This window comes from Paracoccidioides lutzii (assembly GCF_000150705.2).
Source record: "Paracoccidioides lutzii Pb01 unplaced genomic scaffold supercont2.4, whole genome shotgun sequence".
NCBI classification, from domain to species: domain Eukaryota; kingdom Fungi; phylum Ascomycota; class Eurotiomycetes; order Onygenales; family Ajellomycetaceae; genus Paracoccidioides; species Paracoccidioides lutzii.
The window spans coordinates 761,980-788,610 of record NW_015440950.1 but is presented as its reverse complement, the minus strand read 5'-3'; the positions used below and the strand labels follow the sequence as shown (position 1 = coordinate 788,610).

The following is a 26,631-nucleotide window of genomic DNA, read 5'->3' as shown; positions in this document are numbered from 1 at the left end:
CATAGCTATAGAGAAAGCTCACTGCTCGACCTAACTCTCCACTCTCATCAACTATCACATCTTTTCATTAGTATCCACTCATCACAATTTACTCTTAGCATAAGTCCACATCCTCAATGGCCACTTTGAACGTCCTAGATCTAGTTGTCCCGTCTATGTCTTGACATCCGGCTCCTCCCTTCCAATAAACTCTTTCAGCCTCAACAACTGCACCGCCAACGCAATATTCTCCTTCAAATACTCCTGCGCATCTTTCCCAAACTCATTCTGATCTGGCTCATGGCGCTCAACATACAACCTAATCGTAGCCCCACTGCTGCCCGTTCCTGACAGGCGGACTACGATACGACTCCCATCATCGAACTTGACGTAAATGCCCTGGTTCTTACTCACGCTGCCATCCAGATCGGTGTAGGAGAAGTCACCAGCCTCGAGGACCTTGCGTCCCGAAACGCTCGAGCCAACGAAGGTATCTTTCTTGGTGGTAATAAGCTCTTTGAGATTGTCAATTACCTTACTCGCGCCTGCGGAATCGACATTTTCGTAGTCGTAGCGAGTGAAAAAGGTGCGACCGTATACCTTCCAGAAGTCATGTTGGATTGCGGCAATGCTCAGGGGCTTTTCGGGATTGGCTTTAGCGATGCCAGCGATAATGTTGAGCCAGGCGACGATGGCCCAGAGCCCGTCCTTTTCGCGGATGTGGTTGCTACCTGTGCCAAAGCTCTCTTCACCACATATTGACATTTTCTTGTTGTCGAAGAGAGCGCAGAAGAACTTCCAGCCCGTGGGTACTTCGTAACATTTCAGGTTTTGCGCTTTGGCGACCAGATCCACTGCGCCTGAAGTTGGCATTGAACGGGCCAGGCCATATACACCCTGCATCCTAAAATAGGGAATCAGCTTCGCGTGATGGGCAATGATGGCCAAACTGTCTCCTGGTGAGACGAAAGTGTTGGCTCCGTAGATCATGTTGCGGTCTCCATCTCCATCACTTGCTGCACCGAATTGAATGCCGTTCTTGTCAACAGCCTCGACAAGGGAATGGGCGTATGTCAGGTTGGGATCCGGGTGCCCACCACCAAAGTCAGGAGAGGGAACGCAGTTTTGAATGCTGGAGGGAGGAAGGCCAAGTTCATCCACAAAAATTGCCTTTCCATAGGGGCCGGTAACTCCATGCAGTGCGTCGAAGAGGACCTTGAAATCGGGGTGCGTCTTAAAAAGGGACTTGATGAGATCGAAGTCGAATATTTCCTTCAACATCTCGACGTAATCGGTCGTGGAATGGATAATTTCCACCTCCAAGGATCCATATTTCTTGATGCCAATTTGTGAAAGATCGATGTCCGGTATTTCAGCGATTTTGTATGATGTCAGATTCTTGGAGGTTTCGTAGATCTTATTCGTCACAGACTCGGGAGCTGGAGCACCGTTGGAAAGGTTGTATTTAATACCGAAGTCCGCCTTTGGTCCTATTGATACAACGAGTTAAGATATGTATTGCAATCCATGCAGCGGTGAACTCCCAGGATTTGAGACCCATCACCAGAAACAAGACGTTTTAAAGCACACGTACCACCTGGGTTATGACTTGCAGTAAGCAAAATTCCACCAGTAGCCTTCCTCTTTCTGATAACATGGCTCGCAGCGGGTGTGCTCAGGATACCATTGTGGCCCACCAGCAACTTTTTGACACCGTATGCTGCTCCGATTTTGGCGATCAATTGCACGACTTCTGGATTGTAGAATCGCCCATCACCCCCAATGACCAAGAAGGAGCCCTCAACACCCTCTGGAATAGATAGGAGAATGCTTGTGATGAAGGATTCAGAGTAATTGGGCTGCTGGAAGACAGTGACCTTTTTGCGAAGACCAGATCTGCAAGTGAATTAGCAGGTGGATGCTGATGACTTGGTTTTGGAATAGGAAAAATACCTACGTTCCGGCCTTCTGGTCTGTAAACGGAGTAATTGACACAGTTTTGGCGCCCATATTGAATATTTTCGCCGTGCAATGTCCTCTTGCGCTTGGTTGGGATGGGACTAGGAAGTATGCAACCGAAGACGCGATGGTGTTTATTTAAATTGGTAGAATGAAGAAAAAAAATAAACTTTAAGAGCCAATTTATATCCTTTCACCCGTTCGCTACAGCTAACAATAGTACACACTGGGGCTTATCACCTCTTTAGAGAGGATTGTGACATTTGGATTCTGGGTCTATTAAGGGTGTTGAGAGAATTGTTAGAAGATTGTTGAGATATGTTGAAATCCAGTTTTTGGCGGGGCAACTGCGTCATTGCAACACCATAAAAGCCAGGAGATCTACTATGAGATGCGGGAATAGGGGCGGATTCTTTACATCATTTCATAAGCTTAGCTAGTAGCTGCTATGAACTAGGTACGCTGGCTGTATCTATTAAGTGTATGTAAGGTAACATGGTAGAGCATCTACATGGGTCATTCAAGCAGTATTGCCTATTGGCTGTGACGGAACAGCCAATTCTCCTCCACCTCCCGTTCATTTGTAAAAAAGAAACGAGAGGGAAAAACTGTCACTATCACTGAAACAGCAACTGAAATTGCATACCTTCTATTGTAGGCCTTGGTTGGTGAATATGCGTCCAGCAGCGCCCCCAGTATCTCTATAGAGAATCAGATCCTTCCCATCCAATCGTTGACCACAGGCATGGGTAGTTATATATCTCATTCAATCCTTCTTCTCAAACAACACACGTCGATAATACCTCATCTCCTCAATGCTCTCTAGAATATCCTCCTTTGCCAGGTGCACAAACCCTTTTTTCGGCGCATCCCTCAACAACTCCTCATTCCCCCACCTCCTGACTGCCTCTTTAATACTGCTCACATCCAGCAATCGATAATGTAGCCACTCGAGAACATCCGCATACGGCTCACAGGCCAAAAATGCCTTGTCAGCTTGCACACTATTACCTGCCAGCAATCCCATGTGCTTCTGGGGAACATGCTTCTTGATATAGGCAAGCAGACCCTCCGCGGCGGCAGTCGGGGTTGTAGTCGATGAGAGCACTGCAGCTGTCAAGCCTGTCCGGCCATGAGTCTCGATACACCAGTCATTCATGTTGTCAAGGACAGATTTGGGGTAGTGGATTACAGCTTCGAAGCCGTTGGGTTCAACTAAGTCGAGATTTGCGTCGGTGATGAAGCAGCATATTTGTATTATTTTATCCGTACGCGGATCGAGACCTGTCATCTTTACACCCCGGTGGAGAAAGTGGTTAGTTTAGTTTCGATGGTCATGGTCATGTTGTTTGTTATTCTTATTGTGAACTGGCGGAGATTTGCCATGTCGGATGGCTCTAGGAAATAACCTGGAAGGGCAACCGGGGATATCGAACCTCGCAATCAATCCAGACAAGAGGATCAGTTGACCGGGAGAGAGGCATGGCTGCGAATTGGCGACATCTTCAGCCAAAAGCTGAACGTGATTACAGGGGCGGAATGGGGGGGGGAAAAAAACTTCCACTAATCTCTCTGAGATGTGAAATTGGTTGGGTTTGGTTTGGTTGAGTGAAGAGAGTTGGAGGCCATCCTTTAGTTATTTACTCTATTTATCATCTTGTTCGCTCGGAAGCTAAGAAAATAGTTATCGGCAGCAGGACGAAAAGGAAGTTTTTTTTATATCCACACTACAGAGTACATTAAACTAATAGGCTGGTTTTATTGAAGATTTTCTCACAAGAATGAATTTTCCTCCTGTAGTTAGATAGTATGAGACAAATATCTAAGCATCACATAGGCCACATAGTTCCCCAATACTGAAATACCCATATCTACATGGCCTTCTTGTCCACACCATCCATCAGGGAACTGGCATCACGGCGTTGACCTCACCGGTGACACTGGATACACTTCACCAGTGCCAGTCAGTTCCCCAGTCGAGCCGTTTTACTACACCTCCTGATTGATCGTGTGTTCTTTGAGGATTCCAGTTTGTTGCTGTGCTCCCGTTTGTATCTCAAATGCTGAGGAAGCAGTTGTGGGTTTGAATCCTAGTTTCGGGAAATATCTCTCTTCGCAGAGGGTCTGAGAGTTGGCATGGACGCGTATATAACAAGCCAGGTTGACTTCTAGCGTATTCCACACCCATATCATATACCCGTACCCTATGCAGAGAATTTGAGAGACCGGATTAGCAAATACCGCAAGCACAATCTAATATTGCGGATTAACTACAAGAATGAAAGTCGAGGGATTCTCACGAGTGACATCATATGTGAGGTTGGTCGTCACATACGTAATTATAGTAACACTGGACAATGGAGACGCGGGCTGTTGGACAATCCCAGAGGGAAAACTGCTTCAGCGGCAGCGGGCCCCACCCGGCGCGCACTTCAAATTCAGAAGACTCCCCTACAATCCCATCTCCTTCGTTGTCATCAATAATCAAGGGTGAAACCCACCAGCAAATGTGGTGGAAGGAGGGCACACAGAAAGTCAATATTTCCAAAACATTCTTCTAATTTTCAGGTAACTGCATAGAACTGAAGGAAGCCATATCACATCCTTGAACGATGGTGATGCCAAATACGCCAGAATAGTCAGTATGCTAGTACATGAACAAACTGTTTGTCTAGAGCTCGTCGGCTCAAATGTTAATCACTCTGTATCGCGTCAAATCGCTGCTGCAAAGAGAAGAGAAAGCAAACTAACAGAAACGTATCAACTCGGAGCTCTGTATGCTGTATGCTGTGACATACAGGGCCTGAGAACAACAGCAGCATTTGAAGGAGCAGAGATAGTGGACGGATGTTTTTCGGAATTCGGGAAGGCAAGAAGTGTAAGAGGAAGAAAAGCTAACCAGGAAATGGCAGCAGTCAAAACGATGGTAAGATTCAGAACCAAGAATGTTTTTGAAAAGGGAGGTGAGATAGGTGGTTTAGTGACTTTGCCTGTCAGCTGTTACATATGAAAATCCTAAGGTGAAACGAAGAAAGCAACCAAAGATTGGAGTAATTTCGTTCACTTCGGTCAAGGCAAGGAATATTTAGCTAATGAATCCTTGAGAAAGATATAAAAGAATCAGACAAAAAAAAAATGAAATTGGAAAGAACAAAAGACAAGCAATGATAAAACAAAAAGTTCAACCCAACGACTCCACTCGAAGTCAATAAATTAACACCAAAAATTCCAGTTTCTCAAGTGCAGTTGCTGCTGTTGCTATTGCATCCAACTCTTAAAGATCCTCCTCAGGCTCCTGTAGCGGTTTCTGCTTAATACTCAAATTGCTTCCGGGAAGGACAGTCGTAGCTATATTACCGTTTTCACTCACATTAAGACCAGAGCTAGGACTTGACCCCGTAATCTCCTGAATGTTAGTAGCCAGACACGACCCGCCCAATCTCTTGTTATTAAAGACACCATTGTCTGTGCCCAACACACTAGCCCGCTGCTTCTTCAAGGGGCTTCCGATGAACGCCGGGTCCCTGTCAAGCACACTGCTGCTGTGGTTGTTAATATGCGGTTCATGTGAGCCTGGGAGGGAAGAGGCGCCGTGCGGAGGGGTGGTGGCGTCGGGAACTGCTGCAGTGGTTGTGCTGGTTATGCTGTTTGCAGGAGGGGTCGATATTGATGCGGGTGTGTTTGATTTTGAGGTTAGCGAAGTTGTGTTGCCGCTGTTTGTGAGGGGATCGGCGGAGTGTTGTCGTTTCAGCTGTGATGGAGGTTGTAAGCAATACGACCTAAAAACTATACAAATTTCCGTGAGGCATATGACATGGAAGTCATAGTCACATTGACTGGACTGCTTTTCAAAAGAAAAATCGGAAAGGAAAATGGAAACATACCTTTATCTGCCTCACGCCCTCCGCAAGCTCTCCCTGTCTTTTAACATCATCAGGTGAAAGCAGCGAAGAACCAACTTCCTTATCCTCCTCATACTCCGCTCTGTGAAGTATAGACGATGTGCCATTTTCATCGTCGTCATCGCTGTCATCCATGTCACTTCCACTACTCCGCTTAGGCTTCTTTCTTGACTTGCCCAGCCCCTCTTTGCTATTGCTGTCTCTAAAGTTAATAAAGCCAACAGCACCACCAGGCTTCAGGGGCGCAAGGTTCGCAAAGTCTGGCTGTACGGATACACGTTTTGCAGTCGAGCCGGTGTTATCTTTAGCCTTGGACTTCGTTTCCAGAATGCCCATCTTTTGCAATTGCCCTGTGAAAATTATGTTAATGTAATCAATACCTCTAAATGATTGAAACTAAGACATCCAACTTACGCTCTCCTCGATACATAAAGGTAAATACCGCGTACGGCCTGTCGGGTGGATCAATTCCTGTAACGGTCTGTGTACTGATCGACCTGGGATCTAGGGATTTCGGCTTTGCAAAGCTGGTAGTATGATCAACATCCGCATCATTAGCCCCTTGGCCATTCGACTCCTGCTTGTCTTCATCGTCATCATGCGCATCGAACTGAGGCGAATATTCCCCCCGCTTGATTTCTCCCGATGCCAAAACCCTAAATAGGGTTACTTTAATCTGACCCGCCGTCTCAGGGATCGGATCATCATCATCATCATCCTCAGTGTCAGACGTGTAGTCGACATCTGACAAATTCTCAACAGGCGCTTCTGCATCATCTCCATAGCGCAATACACTCTGCCGCTGCTGTCCAGGGAACCTAGTTTTCTTCTCATCCATTTCCATCATCTCATCATTCTCATCGTTCCCCAGCCTTAGTTCCTCCTGCCCTTGTCGCCGGGTGCTGTTTGAACCCTTTCTCCTCCGCCTCCGCTCCATCTTCTGCCACCTCCTTTCAATCTTCGCTGCGGAATCCTTCCCTTCCAAATCCAGCCCATTCAGCCACCTCTCCAACCCGACCTCTCGAAACAAAAACTCCCGCTCCGCAAGCCCTCCACCCTCGGACTGCGGTATCCCAACCCATCTGGAATTAACCCATGTCTCTTCCCCACGCCGCAACAACGTCGCCACCTCTTCCTTCTGCCGGCCGTCGAAATATATATAGGCAGCAACAGTCTCGTTGGGCGAAGTCGTCAGGGCCTGATAGGGTCCGACAGAGTTTGCAACAGTGTTTGTGCTCTTAGGAAAAGGACCAACAACTTTTGCCTTTGGGTGCGGGTTTTCTGGCGTGGGTTTTGGGGTTGAGTAAGGCACATTTTGGCCCGGGGTGAGGAGGGTAATGGAGATTGCGAAGGTGGATTGTTCAGGTTTGCTTGCTGAGCAATCTGGAAGTTTGGGAGGCGGGACGGGGATGTAGCAGGCAATCCGGGAGGCGCGAGATTGCCTTTGGACTGAGTACTCTGGCAACGGCCCGTTGGGGGTGTGGATGCTGACTGCAAGGCCTTTGAAACACGGCATGGTTGGGTAGTAAAACTTTGGTCCAGTTTATATGTATATTCGTTTTTTTGAGGTTTGGGAAGAATACGATGCTAGAAATTCAGAGCCCTGGGTGTTGGATTTTTTGGGTGGGAATGGCGACCTGCGCAATCCGTCACGGTTCCAATAGATGGTATATACCTAAGTAGTAGGTAAATATATCTATATTCCTTGCTGAAAGTAGCTAAAGGATCATGTTGATATGCTAGCAGCTTGGTTTGGAAGCCATTTATATGTAATTTGAGTGTGGGGAAGTGACAGGGAAGCTAAATGAGCAGGGTGGGTGTTGCAGCTCTCTCGAATCAGCTTCAGCGGTATTGGAGAGACCTAGAAACCAGGTGAAGAGAGTAGTGAAGAGAGGGGATTATTGTTGTTTTGTTTTTGCCTTTTGTATTCTTCATCAACAATGTTTGTTGGAAAAGGAAGTTTGAACACCCACACAATAAACAACACAACACCCAACCGACAACTCACAGCTTGATAGATATGGGGGGAGGAGGCGGAGGGGAGAAGAGAGGGAGGGGAGAAGAGAGAGAGAGAGAGGTTATTCTCCCTCGCACCACTGCCAATTTCCACTGATCAAGGATGAATGGCTTTGATAGATTTGCAGGACTTCTGGGGACTGGCAGAAGCCAATGCAGTGCAGAGAGCAGAGGAAGAGGGCGCTGTTCGGATGGCGACCCGGGGAAGGGAGACGACGGTCAAACAACCGGCAACAAAAGTCGAGAAGTGGAGCTGAAGTTTGGTTAGGCCGCCCAGCTGCCTTCCAAAGGGCACGCGTGCATGGACGGACACGTGACACTGCCTTCCCCCCCCTCAAACTTCGGAGGGCTACATTTCGAGAACTCGACGTCATCAACAATCTGTCTTCATATATTGGGCTGGAGGGGAAACAGGCGCTGATAGAGTCGTGGAATGCAATGGACGATATATTATTTTGGGTTTCAATGCTCCGTATACAGCTGCTACTACATGTGATCTCGTTAAGGAGGGGATCACTGTGATGAAATCTCAACTACCTTGTTTTCTATTCGTCCCAATGACTGACTGGTTACATCTTACCCGACTGTGCCTCTGTTTTGAGTCTTCAGACCCTACTCACGACCAACAACTGAAAGAACGGGCAGAAAGGACTTGAAACTTAACAACTCTCTGGGCAAATTTATCCATTAGGTTTACTCTGCATGCTTAAACTAGACCACAGCCATCGCCATCGTTCGTTTGTTCGATTCTCACCGTCTACTGTATCTATTCTCTTCTTAGAAGCGAAGTTAAAGCCCGGAGAGAGATCACTCACACACAGACGCAGCAGCAATAACAACTCACACATGGACGCAAGCATGTTCATTATCTATACAGCCCTCAAAGAGGCAAGGGGAGGAAATGAATTTTCCCTACAACCAACTCAAAAGAAGTTATAAAAACAGGTGAAGCAAAGCCGTATGTTGATCAACAAACTAATCGAAGAATTGAAAGATATTCACAGAGATCATGAAAGCCCACAAATCAAAAAGGCAAGAGGCTTGACTTGCGGGGGTATGACTTGAAAATAAGAACGAACTCCTGTCCAAGCAATATAAAAACAGATGGGGGTGAATTAGGTGGGAAATAGGAATGAAAGGGAAACAGCAAAAATCAAGAAGAAAGCCATTTGACCGGCTGGCATAAGTATATCAGATACGTGGGAAATATAAAAGAAGAAGGCCAGAAAAAATAATAGAAGAGTAACAAGAAGGCTGGTGATGGAAGACTCATCTATAGCTTGCACAGCTATTAAAGTCCGCCGGCCCCCAAGCCGTTCGAATGGAAAGAGACCCATCGTTCCGTCGACGCGCGTTTATCTCCCCCCGCTACAACCCTTTAAAAAAAAATTATTTTGTTCAAACTCGATTTAAATCATCCTTCTCTTTTCCCTTTTCCTTCAAAACGTTCGCATTCCGCGACTGCGCAATCTCCTCTCTCCGCCTGCGAATTTCATTGATACAATTCTCGTCCTGCCCAAGCTTCTCGAAATGGTACAGCGGCTCCAGTTTAACATTCATGCGGAAGATGTAGCGCTTGAACCAATACGGAACAGCAGTGAAGAGCTGGTAGCTCATATGCCTGCGCGTGGGAACGGCGAAAATATAATCTAATTCCTCCAGGGTTCGTTGTTTGGTTTCGGGGACACAGAGGAGGATCATGAAGAAGGCGCAGACATTCATGGCGCTGGTTTTTGTTGAAATGGTTTGTTAGAAGAGGGTTCGTAACGGTAAAAGGAGAAACCCGTGAGGGGAGTTGGGGATCTACTTACGCATAGAACGCAAGGGCACCTGTGGGGGTCAGGGCGCGGAACTGTCGGGGGAATGTGATTGAGAGCACAGCCGCCCAGAATAGGCATGTTGCTACTGCCCACGCCATTCCGACCTCTGTTGAAAGATTTGTCAGTATTTCCAAAAAACGACATTTTCTTTCTTAGTCAGATGGAAAAAATTTTAACGTACCTCGATGGGATAAAGGAAAGACCTCAGCAGAGTAGGTAAAGGGGACGGGGCCTTCTCCGGGGGAGTAGAAGGCAGCAAACAAGTATATGAAGAAAGCAACGACACCAAGATGAGCTGGACTGCTTTCTGGGATATAAAATGCAAGGCCACCAGCAAGCATCGTCCACGCCATCTGTGGGAAAGTGAAGAGCAAGAGCGCACGTCGTCCATATGTGTCAATGGTCCAGACCGCCGGGAACGCGAAAACGAAGTTGACCAAACCGAAACCAAACGACGCGAGCAACGACTCCGTAACAGAGGCGCTTGCCTGTTTGAAAATGGTCGATGAGTAGAATGCCATTGTGTTGATACCGCACATCTGCTGCGAAATCATAACCACGAACGATGCAAGGGTTGCGCGACGAACGCGGGGAACAGTGAACAATTGGAAAAAGCGAGTGACGTAATTGCTCTTGCCAACAACTGCCTCTTCAATTTGGATCTGGCTGTGCATGTAATACAAGTCTCGCGCGGCCTGAATTGGGTGGTTTCGAAGGGAAAGCAGGGATTCGTATGCCTTGTTGATTCTCCCTTTCTTGATATACCATCGCGGGGACTCAGGGCAAAAATATACTCCAAAGGCAAGAGGGACAGCTGGGATGAACGCTGATCCCAGTTGCAGTCTCCAGGAGATGTTACCGGTATCTTTTACAATAAGATTGGCACTGAAGCCAAGCAAAATGCCGAAGGCGGTCCAACTACATAAAATGTCAGCTCAGGCATCTCAAGCTAAAGACCTGTGGAGAGGTGTCTTACAGCTGCCAACACATCACAAGGCCACCGCGAATAGACGCAGGAGTGTTTTCGGCACAGAAGATGGGTATCGTGGATGCTTTGGCACCCATTCCAATTCCCATGAGCAAACGGGCGATCAGAAGCTGAGGCCAGCTTTGAGACATAGCGGAACCTATGGGAGTGAGAACGCAGAAGACAGCAGAAACGAAGATCGCCCCTCGACGACCAAAGTAGAAGTTGAGAGGATCGGAGCACCAGCAACCACTAAAACGGAGAATAACATTAGACGCGGGAATACAATAGGTGGGGATCATGCTAAGACGACCTGGACTTACAGGAAAGCCGATCCGATATAAGGTCCACTATACCAGAGTTAGTTCAATCGAAGCCCGGAGACTCCATGGATAGATGTTGAAGACCTACGCATTAACGAGACCAACAATCCACTGATTCCTCTCAGCATCCGGGTGGTCTGCTTCGATCAGGTTGAATTCCTGCGGGAATGACAGATTGGCGCCGTTTGATCCCGTTTGATCCCAGCCCCTGGATACGTAAGTTAGAATTTTTGATACCCATAATAAATGATTAAACAGAAGAGCATCTGCGAAAAGTCAACTTACTGGACAGCAGCACCAATCGAACACATGATAATCGTGAAAAGAAGGGCTTTAGGCTGACGCCATTTGTGAAGGACCTCGTTCCGGATAGCTTCGACCTCGTCTTCGGTAATGCCATCGACATTCTCGAAATTGGACGGATCTTTGGCCACTAGAGCACCCCTCTGCAGGGTAGGGAGGATATCTTCCAAACCGAATCTTTGGGCGAATTCCTTAACATCTCTCATAAGGGTAGACTTTGGTATGTCTGCGAGGGGGTTTTTGATTCTATAAGCAATGGGATGGGCCCACGATCAGTTGCTGTTAAATCTGACAGATGTCAAGTCTGAAATGGCGAGCTCGTTGTGTATACCTTGCAGTTAAGTTGGAATTTAAATTAATCTTCTCTTGTTCACCACGTTCTGCATCGTCGGAGCTCTGGTCGGAACTTCCACTGCAAAATACGGATTATACATTCAGCATAACCAATTCCTTTTTCCCTGCTTCCCCTTTTCCGTTTGCATCCCAGTCATGGATATGGGGGGCTGGCTAATTGAATACTGCACACACCTTTCGTGCATGACATCACTTTCCTGAGGTTCAGGGACCACTACGTCAGTGACGCAGTCCTTCTCGCCGTTCGCCATTCTCAGCAGCAAATGGAGACAGAGACGGAGATATAGAGATGTGATGTTGATAGAAGAAGAAGGGTGTTGGTAGAATCAGCATAGAAAGGAGTTTTTTAAGGAGAACAAAGACCCTTGGATAGAAGAAAGTGAGGAAAATTGGAAATGTGGAGAAGGTCCCTGGAATTGCCGGGGGTGAGTGGGAAGAAGGTTTTGGAGGGGGGTAGATATTAGGGATGTAGCTACTTGTATCTACCACCATTTCGCAGAGTTCGCGAATAGCTAAAAATGACAACCTTTGGCTTTCCAGAACCCAAGTTTCTATTTTAGCTTCGCGCCTGCGAAAATGATGTAACAACAACTCGCGTGCCAGAACAGAGGAAGCTCATACGGTACGAGATTAGTGATAAGTTCTAATGTTCTTCCCAACACTTCCAACAACTAGGCCGTGAAACACATTCATAAGAACAAGAGACAACCACGAAGAACTCATCTTTGAATCTGTAGAGCGCTAGAGGACCGGTGAGGAAAAAAAATAGCGATTGAATCGGCAAACTCCTCGCAATGCTTTGATGTGAATAGTTTTATGCCGTTTCATGAATGTTTAAACGACAGCCTTTGCCCTAAGCAGACGCCAAACCTCAGCGCGCCACTAGACCCGCTCACAGCTTAAGGTGCTAAGTAGCTTAATGTGGAGCAACTCTCTGGTAACGGTAACGTGACTCACTTCGAAACGACCCAAACTCATATATCTCCATATCTCCAACAACCGACAACCTAGGTACTAACTAAACTAAAAGATAATTATAGCAGAGCTCTAAATTACCTTCAGCCAATGGTCAAAAATGGGGCTCGTGAACTTCTCCCCATAAAGGCTACGATGATTCAACCTTGCAAGGATGACATCTAAGACCGCGCTCTATTACGTCAACGGCCTTATGTGCAGTGCAAAATGGAAAGTTTCTAAACTATCCTGAACCAAACCTTCCCAAAAATTTTGTATGCATTTTTGGCGGTGGCTTATTCTCCCTGCTGATATGAACATCCCTTTCTCTCTCCCGCACCGCAGAGACCCGGACACGTTGATTATTATGAGTTGCGGGCGTCCTTTAAAAATCAAGAATGCACGAAAGGGCTGAAGGGGGCTGATCTCCTGCAATCCTAACTATTCTCAAAACTCATGAAATCAGGATGCACCTCTTCGATGTGCACCCCTCATGTTGACAAGCTCTGTCCCCGTCCCGTCCCGTCCCGTCACTGGGATTTGATGATTGGGTTGACAGATTAGGTGGGTTTAAAGCGAGAGACTTGGGCGGATGAAATGGAGTTTTGCCAAGCAAGTAATTAAGGGAAGACAATGACGCCAGATCAAAGGATCGCAATTCCCGATTTCATACTCCCGTGTCCTAATGCACATCTAAAAATGTCTGTGGTGATTGATCATGAACGAGGAATATAAATAAAATTAACGAAACGCGTGGTTACTGCGTATATTCTCATATGATCACCAGCGAATTTTATGGAAGCCTTTTACTCTACCAGTCCATACGCGTGAATAAAGAAGAAGAATCTGATTTCTCCGCGCACTTTTTACTGTTTTACGTCGATATCCTTGGTGGTGGGGTGCCTCCCGCTATGTGCTAAGGTCTTGGCTGGGCTACGGCTCGGCTGGAGAACCCCCCAGTTAAAAATAAGACAAAGCGCAAGCAGCGGCTTCAGATGATCCCGCGATGTGGCTGGTCTTGGCTGAAAGTTAATCTGCACGACAAGTTTCAGGGTCTGTTCTGTTGGAGCATACCATCATGTTGTCCATCCTGACTCGCAGCCACAGACTTGAGACAAGGGATTAGGTTAACTACCAACCGAAGCGGTCCAAGTTTAGTTACACCTGGTGCATCCAGAAAAACGACCAGGTTATTGTCATGCCAAAAATGCCATGATGAATGCGATTTTAGCCATCCAGAGGATTGAGTCTTTGCACGATATATGAACTCACAATTTGGAATGGCTTACATGGATGGGGCTTCCTGTTTTCACGGAGCAGTGCAGTCGGGTGATTCCAGTACTTTGATGATAAGCATAAGAAACGCGTAGCATCTCTGACTGTCATCCAATCACCGTCTTTTTTCATTCTTCTTTTCAAATTGCGCTTGCTGGTAACTTGTCATCAGATCAGCCCTGACTCAACCCACACAACAAAAACGGTAGCTAGAACACAGTGCGCAGGTGGGGGTGGCTTTGGGAAATATTTACAGAGCATCAAGCATGTAATGTGTCAATTGTCAGTGAGTCAAAAGGGAGTTTGCGGTTGACTGAGTCGATATTTTGATACAAATTAAGCATCTGCAGGACGGACGGTACAATCGAGGGAAGATGGGAGAGGCTCAAAATTCAATAGGAATCACCTCCTTACAGGCTGGGCACGGCTCGACATAACTGGGAACGAGTGAAGAAGTTGTCCCCACATCGTTTCGCACCCCTGAATCTGGACTCCATGGTCTGTAAACCACTCGGAGTCATTGGCTCCATAGATGCCCGTCTCGACGGAAAAGGAAATGTTCCATGGCAGCAACATTGACAATATCTTCACAGCAGACATGTCATTCATATATGCGGAATACTAAAACGTTGCTCTTCTACTCTATAGGCTGCCAGCAAACCACTAAGCAAACGGGAAGATATATATACATATATATATATATATATATATATATACATGTTATCCATATCCCGCAAGATACCAACGCGGTGGATTTGACGGGATAATCGAGAAAGTGCGATGGCTTCGTGAATGAAGAACCGTGGGACGATAAGCCAGCCTTCCTGCAATCAACTCTCAAGCTACCTTTCTGTCAACCAGACTTCCTCCGGGTAATCAGATCAAATCAAAGCAATGTCTTCCCCTATGTTGCATGGCGTGGGCTACTGGGCTCCTTGCAAGGTCAATGGCAGTTTGATATCAAGTCCAACGACCTCAAATGACAGTTGCGGTGACGACCGATCGGCAACGCGAGATGTCCGGAAACGACATCCGCCAATGAGCAATAAATCATCGGGGAAAATTCTTGAAGCCAGATGTGAGAGTCTGGGCTATTGGTCTTCTTTTCTTTTCCGGCGCAGGAAAACGCAGAAGAGTCATAACGACGTGAACTCAAAATGGCATCATTCCTCAGCATTATGAACATCATGTACCAATAAGTAACTATATATTAAGTTATATTTTATTTATAATAACTGAATAATATTAGCTAGTTGGTTAGTAATTAGTTTCTGACTAGTTAGTTAACTAACTAGTTAGTTAACTCTAATATAACGTAATCCACCCCCAAACGAACCATCAAATCCAAAAAAGCTTCAATTTTCTAACCCACCCACTTCAATGCCCTCCAGGTTGGCAAGAACTGGATCTGCAAGCTGATTAAACACTGTACAGAGCTTCATTGCCACTATTCCAGACACTATAATCATGAGTGAGCTAAATGTGAGGATATAAGAGTTATTCAGGCTTGGTTTAAGACCTTGGAGGATACAATTGCTGAGCATGAGATTGTGTCTGAAGATATATACAACTTTGATGAGACTGGGTTTGCAATGGGGCTCTGTGTCACTACTAAAGTTATTACTAGTAATGAGTGCTATGACTGGGCAAAGCTTCTACAGCCTGGAAATCAGGAATGAGTGACTGTGATTGAGGCAGTCAACACATCAGGCTGGGCCTTGTCTTCATATGTGATTCTTAAGGGTCAGAAGCTCCAGGAAGGCTGGTTTGATGAGCTTCCAGATGGCTGGAGGCTTGATGTTAGCCCTAATGACTGGACTACAGATGAGATCAGAGTTAAATGGCTTACTAGGCTGTTTATTCCTGCTGCAAATCCATGCAGAATTGGCACTTATCTTCTTCTTATCCTGGATGGGCATGGCAGTCATCTTACCTCAGAGTTTGACTATATCTGCAAGGAGAATAAGATTATTCCTCTCTGCATGCTAGTGCATTTCTCACATCTCTTGCAGTCACTAGATGTGAGTGTTTTTGCAGTTTTGAAACACATGTACAGCAGTCTTATTGAACAGCAAATGCAGCTTGAATTCAATATTATTAAGAAGACAGACTTTCTAGATGCCTACTTTGCAGTGCATATGGAAGTTTTTAAAGCTCAAAACATTCAAAGTGACTTCAGAGCTACTGGTATAGTGCCATTTGAACCAGATCAGGTCATTCAGCAGCTAGATATTCAACTCTGAACTCCTACCTCCCTAGCCAGCAGATCAAGCAATTCAATCTCATTCTCAGTGCTTCAAACACCTAGCAACCTGTGGAAATTGCAACAGCAGATCAAGAAGTTCAAAAGCTTTATGAAGAGTCAGCAGTCTCAGGGTTTAGTGAAAGACCTTGATCAAATTATCAAGGCCTGTGAATATGGGATGGTCAACACCACTATTATGAAGAAGCAACATCAGGATATGTTCAATGCAAATGAGAAAGAGAAGCAAAAACACAAGAGGTCTGTCTGTTCAAAGAATGCAACAGGAAGGAGGTTTAACCAGACAGGAAGCTACTCAGCTTGCTATTCCAGCTGCTGCACTCATTGAACAGCCAGTCATTCAACCCCTTGTGCCTCCATCTGCAGAACCTCAATCACACTCAGGAGTTCCACAACAGTGCAGCAATTGCAATTTGCCTGGTCATAAGAGAACAAGATGCCCCAATTCTAGTGTAAATTAATTTAATAAGGCATTGTTGGTATGGATATTTCGGGTTAAATTCTAGCTAGTTGAAATATGGATGATTTTGGTGGTTCGCTCGGGGGTTGGATTACATTATACTTTCAATTAAAGTAGTAACTAACTAATACAAACCAAACCTTATCAACCCTCTTAACTAGTTAACTAGTTAGTTATTTATTTAACTTTCATTCCTTAATCAGTTTAATTGACCACACGGCAAGTGGCAGTGCAGAGAGTCTTTCTGTTTTTCTCCGACGATTCAAAGCGCCCCTCCGGGCCAACGTTGCCCGGGCAGCCGCCCCCGCACGTGACCAGACCAGAGTATGTAGATGTTGGGAGCCTAGGCTTCCTATTACGGACTAGCGCACCGCACAGTGATAAGCATCCCGCGCTAGACGTTCCCACAGCACGGAGACAGCGCAACGATAGCCACGTGACCTCCGCCCTGCTCTTGATCAACATCACCAAAACACACTAAACCCAATGCAGTTAATTTGCTGTAGTTTGGTTACCTACTCTTGATTTTTGAGTTTTGAGCAGCCGAAATCAACGAAACATAAAATTGCAGAGAACAAAAAAAACAAAAAACAAAAAAAAAAAAAAACTCAATCTTAGCAAAACAATCAGAGATAAATAATTAATTATTTCTCATTGAATTCTACACATTGCAAGGATCTATGATAACTTTGGGGAATACCTGATCATTTTGACATCTTTCTTGATTGATTTTCTGAGGTGGCTGACCTTCTTGCAGTAGTTGATCGGACTAGCACTGGAAATACGCATATCTACCAATCTACGATATAAGCACTTGTATACCACCCGTTGTTGATGTCCATGCGGTTACTTCTGTACACGCTCACTGTCAGCTCATCATCTGTCGCCCATTTGTTGCTCCCGTATCTGCTTTCACTTGGCTATCTAACTTCTGTCCTCGTCTTCTTGTCCCCCGACAATGGCTTCCCAGAAAGAAGAGGGGTCCGGAGTCCCCGCTAGCAGCCGTGGCTCCTGGTCGTCGTTCTTGAGGGTAAGAAGATCAGTTGAAAAGTGATGGCATAAAACTGTAGAAGAAAAATATATGATCATTACAGCACACAACCCTGATATTTTGTTAAAGCACATATATCTAACAGGCCGTTTCTAGTCAATCGCTTCATTCAACGGCGACCTCTCCTCTCTGACCGCTCCCCCCTTTATTCTCTCCTCCACCTCCCTCACCGAATACTCTGCCTACTGGGCCGAACATCCCAAGCTATTTGTTGCTCCAGCCAAGGAACCTGATCCTCAGAAACGGGCGCTCCTAGTGCTAAAATGGTTCCTCAGCACCCTCCACCAGCAATATTGCACCCGCAGCGAGAAGTTGGGCACCGAGAAGAAACCATTGAACCCTTTCCTGGGCGAGCTGTTTCTGGGGAGGTGGGAAGATGATGACGATGTTGGAGAGACGCGGCTTATTAGTGAGCAAGTGAGGTTCGTAGGCTCGTGGGATCGTTCTCTTCATAAGACATGTTCAGGAATTTCTGAACCGTGAGCTGACCTTTTTTTTTTTTTTTTTTTTTCCGGCGTAGCCATCACCCGCCTGTAACAGCCTATTCAATCGACAATGAAAAGCACGGTGTCCATGTGAGTTGCAGTCCCCTCCGCAAGGTCTTGGATCGAGAAGAACGCTAACAACGTAAACCCCTTGTCTCGAAATTCAGCTCCAAGGATACAACGCCCAAAAAGCTTCCTTCTCAAGCACGATAAATGTGAAGCAAATCGGCCATGCCATTTACTCCCTAACCCCGCCATCCACGGAAGACAACCCCTCCCCAGAACGGGAAACATACCTTATAACTCTACCCTCACTCCACATCGAATCCCTGATATACGGAACCCCCTTCATCGAACTGAACAGATACACCCAAATCGTCAATTCCACAGGCTACGTCTCCAAAATCGAATACTCAGGCAAGGGTTGGGTGAGCGGGAAGAAAAGCTCTTTCAGCGCCATCCTGTACCATGAGAGCGAAGGAGAAAAGAAGCCCCTCTACACCGTCGACGGCCAATGGTCGAACACCTTCATCATCAAAACCGCCCGCGGCAAAAAGCAAGAGATAGACAGATACTGCGCGAAGACGGAAAAGAAGACACCACTCACAATCGCCCCGTTAGAAAAACAAGACCTGTACGAATCGCGCAGGGCATGGCTTGACGTTGCAAACGCAATTGCCCGCGGAGACATGGACGCGACCTCCATCGCAAAATCGAAGATTGAAGTTGCCCAACGCCAATTGCGCAGGATTGAAAAAGAAGAGGGCCGGGAGTGGGAGAGGCGGTTCTTTAAGCGCATTGATCCCAATAAGGACGATAAGGTGTTCCTCAAATTGGCAGCCAAGTTGGGCTGGACAGATGCGAACTGTAGTGGTATCGAAAGTGATAAGACGGGTGGTGTGTGGAGGTTTTCACCTGAGGCGGCCAAGAATGCGACCCCGCCTTATCATAAGGAAGGGGGACGCGGGCTTGGGATAGTAGAGGCGGACGACGATGACTCCACCTTGGAGGTTGTGGGGACGGGTGGAGCTGATGCTGCGAGCAAGGTGAGTGAGGAACTCGAAAGGGGGGGGGGGTGTTGATAAGCAACACTAAAGCTGCTGAGAAACTGAATTGAGCGGAGAGATCATCACTTTATACCATTTTTCCATATTTTATTTCTCTTTGCTTCTTTTCTTATCTTTCTCCCCCTTCAGTATCCAGTCTATTCAACCTTGGACCGGATCCATCGACACTTTTCTATAAATTTTCTTGGCAGGCTCGAAATCATCCTGGTGACGATTTCCGCCTCTCCATTTTTTTTTTTTTATTTATTTATTTATTTATTTTTTTTTTTGTAAAAAAACTTTTCCATTCCAATTTTTTGCATTGCAAGGGGTTCCTTCAGACTTCAAGTAATGTATTTCTTTTTTATATTTCTCTTTTGAGAATGGTAATAATCGTGTCGTTCACGAGGTCAAAACAATTGACAAGGTTTTATACAGGTAATGAATAACTAGCAATGATATTATTGATGGATATATATATATATATTATTAACTAACTTATGCAGGTCAAAAGCCCAGGTAACTAATCATTTCTGTAAAAGCGGAGTCAAGATGGAAAAAGTTTGAGTTGCAAATAACAATGATTTTATTTACACTATAAAAACATTAACTATCATTCAATTATATATGTGAGAAGCCAGGACAGGAGGTGGTCATATATGTGCGGAGACGTAGAAGACAAGAAACATCAAGCACTTCAATGTAAAACATAAGATACAAAAAGGAAAAACCACTAACTGGAAACGCAATTCGGAAGTAGGAAAAATTGAATAGCCAATAAAAAAAAAAAGAGCGGCCTCCTATCCATCCTGCATGCTGATCAGAAGAATATCGTGCTGTATGCGGTGATTCCCGCAGCGGCGATGACGTCCTCATAGATGCCTCATGACAAGAATTAACCCGATCCTGCATCCGCAACCCCTCCGCTTCTCGAATCATCTCCCGACTCGATATCCTTACCACGTAGACCCAGCCGCTTCCAGGACTGCCTCTGCCCGTCCATCCCCGCCTCCCTGTCCTTCTTACTCTTCTTAGCCTTCTTGGGAAACTCACTTTCAGGCCCCACAAGGATATGTCCTGGATGCAGAACGTTAAACAAAACCAGACCGGTAAACATAGGCACGGCCTCGAGGCAATAAAAGGCCGCTTCGCTGATGGCAAGACCGCTCTCTGTGCCGCTTGAGTACTCGACTAAGCGGAATATGATGCGGATGGTGATTAGGACTAGTGCGGCGTACAGAGAGTAGAGATGGCGGCGCCAGGGGAGATGTTGTGGTTGATGGATTTCGAGTTGGGTCATTAGGTATTGGAAGCGGCCGGCCATGACGAAGAAGAGAATTATGAAGAGCTCTTGGAGGCCGATGCCGCCCATGTCTGTATTCAAAACTGCGTTAGCATGAACTCGTACGCTGGGAGGGGCCAGCAGTGTGAGGATTGGGTGTATTTCGGAGACAGAAAACACATCATAATGCTTACAGACGTTGATGCCAATCTTGACTAGATCGCGATCATCTGATGTCATAAAGCTAGACGAGGAAGCCTGCACGATCATGGAGAAGACATCCAGCGCGACAAAGATAACCGTTATCCGCTTGGCGCTGACGCCGTAGATCTTCTTCTCCGGAATGAAAAAATAGATCATCCGTCCCATGACCATGAAGACGAATGCGTTGAGCCATACAGGTGCGAGAACGACGAATAGTTGCTGCGGAATGAAGTGCCATAGGCCAATGATTTTGTGTGCGGAGATTATGCGGAATGTGAAGCCGGCTGTCTCCCATAGAGCAGCCATTACTATCACCCAGCAAAATTTCTGGTAGAGAGGGTAGAAACAGTTTATGTTAGCATATTTGATTAGTACATGTTTCAAGGAATGAAAATGGATGACAACAAAGCGAGGAGATGGGAGAAAAGATTCTTGCAAGATTAATTATACCTTTCGAAAGGTATGCCATTGAAACATATGGACGAGCGATGTCAATCCGAACAGCACTGCAAAGAGAATAGCTGCCGGGATGGAGGGACAGTAGCCCCAACCGGTGTCATCATTATCCAAATACAAACGGCAAACGTTCTTCATTTTTTTTTTTTTCCCTTCAACGAAGCCGGAGCCCAAAAAAGAAAAATTAAAGGGGGGGGGGGGGGATATGGAGACAGGAAGAGGGGGAATAGAAAGAAGAGCAAAGCAAAGAGCTGTCGAGCTCCGATGACTGAAAGAAATGAAATTGCTGCTTTGACTGGTGGAATTGCCTAAAAGCAGAGGGAGGGCATGGAGATTATATATACAACCCCAAAGCTCTCCCGTCCGCTAACTGAATAATTGACGCCCATCTTGACCAAACTGCCTTGTAAATAGTCTGAACTAAAATAGAGACGATAACAAATAACAGGAGCTATGGCTGTCTGGTCAATATCAACCCATGAAGCATGAAGATGTAAGCAGTACGGAGTATATCGCATTATCTCCCCTTGGAGCAGCGCAGCCGACAAGGACCAATAAAACTGCGAAAGAAACCATGAGACAGTCGTAATTGCTTCCAATGGCTTGAAGAGTACCTCTTCCTGCTGTTGTTGCTGTTGGGAAACGCTTCTAGCTCGTATACGATGACTACCGTTCTGCTACTCCGCGTCATCACCAGCTTTCGCAAGTGAGCCACGCAAGACGAGGGTGGTCGTTTAACAGAGCACACAAGCTCAAGCTGGTTGGTCGAGCTATGCGGAGGACCTGGCTAACTTTGGAATTGTCGTCTGAGCAGGGGCCATTATTGACTTATTAAGTGCTGAGATGCACAAACGCCAATTTCGGAGCTACTCATATTCGAAACCGTTAGCAGATGCTGGCGCTATGAACTTGGGAACGTACCATTACAGGAAAACAAAGTCGTCTCTTCAGAAAGGGAAGCGTCGCAACTGGCCGTGGCTAGCCCGTGTCCAGGAAGCAATTGGACCTTCGATAGCATACATAGTGCAAACATCCTGAACCTTACCATCAGACTGTTCCAGGGTATTATTATTAATTTTATTGCACTAGTTAGTTACGTCGTTGATGTTGTTGGTGCCACTCAGGATTTTTGCAAGGTAGATATCGGGATTCAGGAACAGCAGAAGTTGGCAAGCCGAGAGGAAATGCGGCTCGCGCTCGCACCGACAGCCAATCCGAAGTCAGAGGCCAACGTCACCAAATACGAACACACCTGGAGTCACCAACTCACCAAGCCCTAACAGGTGCCATTGAAATCATGCAACAATCCTCTCTTTTTCAGTATTATTATTTTCTCTTTGCCGGCCGGGCTTGCTCACATACAACGCCATGACGTTTCCTGTTCTTGGAAGCCTCATTAGGTTCCAGGAAAATCCCCCAGATTAGTTCCGTGTGCAGTCTGCTCATTCGCTCCGCCTAGTATTATTCCCCGACGAGCCTCTGGGACAATCCATTAGATTGATCTTCGTCACTACGCTGCTCTGATACTCAATATGGAAACCTCACTATTTACTGCAGAAATGTAGAAATGCGGGGGACCATGTAAAGGGCAACGTACACCCCTGCTAATTCCCCAAGGAACTTCTTATCGCGTTTACTTCCTGGTCGGTCTCTATGAAACTACGGGCCTAGAAGTTTCAACCAGGCCTTCTGAAAAAATCATATAGTAGAAATGGAGCAAGCAAGAAAGAATGATGGCGACGGGAGAAGCGGAAGACAGCAAATGCATATTTCTCATTTTGGCGTCAGACTCTGCGACAAAGCCTTTTCAATCAATAAAAGTGTAAGGCAAAAGATATGAGGAAATGGGGTGTGCCTTGGTAAAAAAAAAAAAGTCATTCTGTTTTGCATGCCTGTCATTCCATATCATCAACTGAAGCTGTTGTTTATGAAATAAAGAAAAGGGAAAAAGCAAGCCAGTCCAGTCTCCTGAATACGGAAAGTTTGTAATAGTTGGTACAAGAAGGGGTCATCATCATCATGATGTGTGCGGTTTTGTCTGCGGTTTTGTCTGCGGTTTTGTCTGCAGTTGTCTGTGATTGTGTTTGGATAGAGTGGTGGGAGATAAGTGAAAAACAAGAGCATCAGATAAGGAAAACGATGATGAGAGGAAAGAGGAGAATGAAACAGCTGAGGACAAATGAAGGGTGAAAACAGAAACATCAGGCACAGTTATTTTTTTTTTGGTTTGGGTGGAGAAGTTGATCTCGCAAAAAAATATAGCCTCATGCCAGGTAACCAATAATATTGAGAGAATAAAACGAAAAATGAAAATGAAAAAAAGCCACATTGAAGTGAACACAACAAGGGAACATGCCCAAAACTCCAGTTAAAGAGAAGAGATTACACATGGATAGCAAAAAAGAGAAGCCCCAGGCCTAACAACTGTGCTCAAGGGACTCACCAACCCATCCAAGCTTTTTCTTCTTTTGCCTATTTGGTTCTTGTTATGACCTCTTAATGACCATAGTTGCCGCCCCATCCTCCACCGCGTCCGGTATTTCCATAATAGTTGCCGCCGAACCCTGCTCCTCCGTACTGGCCATATCCGCTAGCTTGCTGGTGATGAGTTGCATTGGCGCCAGCCTGTTGGTGGTGCGCTCCAAGGCCTCCAAGTCCACCGTATTGTGGGTTAAGCTGTGGATACGTGCCAAATGCCTGCTGGCTTGTTGGCTGTCCTTGCGCCGGGGGCAGACCGGCCTGACCAGCCTGGGGTTGAGCGGGGACGCTGTTAGTTGCGGATCCAGGACGGTTTGCTTGAGCTAGTGAAGGGCTTGGGCCGCCTGCCTTGGGTGCTTCGAAACCCTTTGCCGCCTCTTCCGCGCTGGCCGGCTGTTGCTGGGCGATGGGTTGGCTTTGAACAAATCCTGATTGAGTCCGCCCGAAGACATCAGGAATAGTTCCAAAGGCGGTGTGGCCCGATGTTTGGGCTTCCGACGGCTGGGTCGATCCCGCACGACCGTACCCAGTTTCGCGGCCGGGGGCACCCTGGTTAAACGTAGCTGCGGTAGCAGGAGTGGAGGCATGATCATAAGAAAAACCATGCTGAGGCTGTCCGTACATGCCGGCTCCCTTGCCGTATGGAGCCGCATACTGGTTTCCATAACCGAACTGGTTGCTGTGAAGGTAATGTTCCTCGTACCTCCGTGCGTCATCGTACATAGGACGATTTCTTCCATATTGATGCTGGTTCATTTGATTCATGTACGAATTCGCATAATGTGGGTTAGAATAATAGGGGTAACCATAGTTGTAGGCACTATGAGCACCCTGTCCCTGAGGTAAATGCTGATTGGGTTGGGCAGTTTGACCGGGAAGAGTTGGGTTAGGCGTATTTTGGCCACTGTTAGGAGCTTCCACATGGCTGTATCGGCTTGGTGGTTGGGTGGAAGCGATTTGGGGCTGGGCATCAGCACCGCTAACACCGCCAAATCCGCTACCAGCTCTCTGCTGTGTTGCAACACCGTCTTGGGAGTTGTACGAACCATAATAGTAAGGATGTCGTGCTTGGTCACCTCCGTAAAATGCCGAGTAATCTGCAGCGGTAGTTGGTGTGGGTTGAGATGCGATAGGAGCTTGGTTGGTGAAGGGTTCCTGGTTCTGTTGTTGGGGGGCCTGCTCAACTTGCTGACTGAAGGGATCAAATTGTTTTTGCGATTCTGTATATCGCGCAAAATCGTTGAACGGGGTGTCTGTGGAAGTAGCTGCAGCCACAGGAGGAAGTCCAGGAGCCGGGCGGGGAACAGCAATAGCTTCCGCTGTTGCTTGAGTTTGTCCCTGGGTTGATTGGGCTTGATGGACCTGGGGTTTATGTGTCTGAGTTTGGGTGGCGGGAGGAAGCGAGGCGCGAGGTGCGACGGGCGAGTGCTGGGGAGGCTGATGTCGAGTCTCCGGTTCCTCTCTCTCGTCGTCAATATCTACGTCATCAATTGGTCCGTTCAATCCCATGCTCCCAAACTGGACAGCAGCCCGATCGACTGCATGGTTTCCCGGCATGACGACGGCCTCTTGTTGTTCCATAACACGACGCTGCAAGTTTGCTGCGCGTCCAGCCCCAGCTGTAGCCTTATATGCAGTTGTGGCATAGCCCGACATTGGTCGGGTCTGTGGAGCGGTAGCGGCACCAACCACGCTGGATTGATCCTGTATGCTGGCAATTGTGCTAGCCGCTGTCGTGCTAGGCTGTGGGTGGGATACATCCGGAACTCGCTCTAGGTTTGACTGAGTCAATTCGTCCTTTGGTATCACTGGAACGGGCGCTTGGGGTAATGTAGTAGTGGTCGATGGTTCTGAGGGCTGTGCAGTTGGCTGTTCAGGGCCAGGTTTTGGTTGTTGAGAGAGTTGCTCGATGGGCTTCTCGATGACTTGTGGTTCGGCAGGCTGCACTGGGGCTGCCGAAGCTGGTGGGGGAGCCTTCTTCTGAGGTGGAGGTGGAGCTGGTTGAGCAAACAAACTAGCCCAGCCTTTCTTCGAGCCTTCTGGGATCAGGCTGCTCTTCTGTGGAGATGCTTCTGATGAGGGCTCCTTCGTAATAGTGGACGGGGCTGCTTCGGTGGAAATCACTTTGTCTCCAGTGGTAGACACAGGTTCTCCTGGTTTTCTCCAAGCGTCAGATACAGGAGCACTCTCTGGCTCTTCAATTGGCAGGGCCACAGGCTTTTCAGTACGAGCTCCATTGACATGGACGCCTGCTCTGCCGCCACGCCCTCCACGTCCACGGTCACCCCGACCACGACCACGAATGTCAATTCCTCCACGGCCACGACCTCCACGGGCTGGTGGAAGAGCAGCAAGAGAGTCTGCCTGTGAGAGAGGGTCTTTTGGCTTGGCACGCGATCGATCGGTGTGCTTCTTTTTGACCTCTCCCCACTGCGACACATTGCCTAAACAATAAAAGAAAACCAGTCAATACCAAAATTGAATTAAACTCTACAAACCCATAACATCTTGCCACAGAAGACAATGGACCATACTAACCATCAGTGATGCGCTCAATCGCAATCTCTAGATCTCCATTGGCGTCTTCCAGGGCAAAAACTAGGTCCTCATCGGTCCAGTCTGCGAAGAGCTCTTTTATGGTGATTAGACTGGTGGCATGCTTTTTCTTCAGCTGCCCAATTTCTCCTTCGTCCTCGTACGATGGGGTGGGGTTATTCTCTGAATTTGCATTGGTAGGCTTGCTGGATCGTCCACCTCTGGAACTGTAACCTCCTCTACCGCCACGAGCTGACCCTCGACCGCGAGGGGCAGATGGCCTAGATTGAACTTCGGACATGGCTGTCTGATTGTGAAAAGAAACGGATTAAAGAATGCGAGGAAGAAGCCAGGCTAGTGTGCCAGGAGAGGGGGGGAGTGTAAGAGCGAGAATTGACGAGGTCAGGGAGTAACAAGATGGAGTAGGGAGAGAAAGGGAAGCTGACGATAAGACCGAGGATGGAGGCAAAGGGACAAGAGCTAACAGCAAGAGGAGAGGCAGGGTCTCTTGTAGCTAGA

At 46.9% G+C, this 26,631-nt stretch overlaps 9 protein-coding genes across 9 annotated transcripts; 3 read left to right on the top strand and 6 right to left on the bottom strand.

The window, feature by feature from the left end:
* Window positions 1-153: 153 nt before the first annotated feature.
* On the bottom strand, window positions 154-1,989 carry PAAG_11415 (phosphoglucomutase; the record flags this gene model as incomplete). Its single annotated transcript, XM_002796077.2, has 3 exons — window positions 154-1,469; window positions 1,574-1,875; window positions 1,937-1,989. 3 exons carry the CDS (start codon window positions 1,987-1,989, stop codon window positions 154-156), a joined length of 1,671 nt encoding a protein of 556 aa, XP_002796123.2.
* Window positions 1,990-2,704: 715 nt separating this feature from the next.
* On the bottom strand, window positions 2,705-3,422 carry PAAG_11414 (hypothetical protein; the record flags this gene model as incomplete). Its single annotated transcript, XM_015847068.1, has 2 exons — window positions 2,705-3,229; window positions 3,375-3,422. 2 exons carry the CDS (start codon window positions 3,420-3,422, stop codon window positions 2,705-2,707), a joined length of 573 nt encoding a protein of 190 aa, XP_015703330.1.
* Window positions 3,423-4,295: 873 nt separating this feature from the next.
* PAAG_11413 (hypothetical protein) lies at window positions 4,296-5,027 on the top strand (the record flags this gene model as incomplete). The annotated part of the gene is made up of 3 exons (XM_015847067.1): window positions 4,296-4,472; window positions 4,739-4,901; window positions 4,936-5,027. The coding sequence occupies 3 exons, from the start codon at window positions 4,296-4,298 to the stop codon at window positions 5,025-5,027; spliced, it is 432 nt and encodes a 143-aa protein (XP_015703329.1).
* Window positions 5,028-5,212: 185 nt separating this feature from the next.
* Window positions 5,213-7,356, bottom strand: PAAG_02010 (hypothetical protein; the record flags this gene model as incomplete). Its single annotated transcript, XM_002796076.1, has 3 exons — window positions 5,213-5,689; window positions 5,823-6,190; window positions 6,255-7,356. The coding sequence occupies 3 exons, from the start codon at window positions 7,354-7,356 to the stop codon at window positions 5,213-5,215; spliced, it is 1,947 nt and encodes a 648-aa protein (XP_002796122.1).
* Window positions 7,357-9,254: 1,898 nt separating this feature from the next.
* Window positions 9,255-11,874, bottom strand: PAAG_02009 (sugar transporter; the record flags this gene model as incomplete). Its single annotated transcript, XM_015844516.1, has 8 exons — window positions 9,255-9,582; window positions 9,668-9,782; window positions 9,858-10,594; window positions 10,653-10,895; window positions 11,055-11,174; window positions 11,252-11,515; window positions 11,601-11,681; window positions 11,798-11,874. The coding sequence occupies 8 exons, from the start codon at window positions 11,872-11,874 to the stop codon at window positions 9,255-9,257; spliced, it is 1,965 nt and encodes a 654-aa protein (XP_015701520.1).
* A 5,659-nt stretch (window positions 11,875-17,533) lies between these two features.
* Window positions 17,534-19,193, top strand: PAAG_02007 (hypothetical protein; the record flags this gene model as incomplete). Its single annotated transcript, XM_015844515.1, has 4 exons — window positions 17,534-17,605; window positions 17,723-18,048; window positions 18,147-18,201; window positions 18,279-19,193. 4 exons carry the CDS (start codon window positions 17,534-17,536, stop codon window positions 19,191-19,193), a joined length of 1,368 nt encoding a protein of 455 aa, XP_015701519.1.
* Window positions 19,194-20,052: 859 nt separating this feature from the next.
* Window positions 20,053-21,237, bottom strand: PAAG_02006 (RTA1 domain-containing protein; the record flags this gene model as incomplete). Its single annotated transcript, XM_002796072.1, has 2 exons — window positions 20,053-20,970; window positions 21,094-21,237. 2 exons carry the CDS (start codon window positions 21,235-21,237, stop codon window positions 20,053-20,055), a joined length of 1,062 nt encoding a protein of 353 aa, XP_002796118.1.
* A 524-nt stretch (window positions 21,238-21,761) lies between these two features.
* PAAG_02005 (hypothetical protein) lies at window positions 21,762-22,379 on the top strand (the record flags this gene model as incomplete). Its single annotated transcript, XM_015844514.1, has 2 exons — window positions 21,762-21,805; window positions 21,992-22,379. The coding sequence occupies 2 exons, from the start codon at window positions 21,762-21,764 to the stop codon at window positions 22,377-22,379; spliced, it is 432 nt and encodes a 143-aa protein (XP_015701518.1).
* A 1,216-nt stretch (window positions 22,380-23,595) lies between these two features.
* Window positions 23,596-26,413, bottom strand: PAAG_02004 (hypothetical protein; the record flags this gene model as incomplete). Its single annotated transcript, XM_002796070.2, has 2 exons — window positions 23,596-26,021; window positions 26,116-26,413. 2 exons carry the CDS (start codon window positions 26,411-26,413, stop codon window positions 23,596-23,598), a joined length of 2,724 nt encoding a protein of 907 aa, XP_002796116.1.
* Window positions 26,414-26,631: the final 218 nt, after the last annotated feature.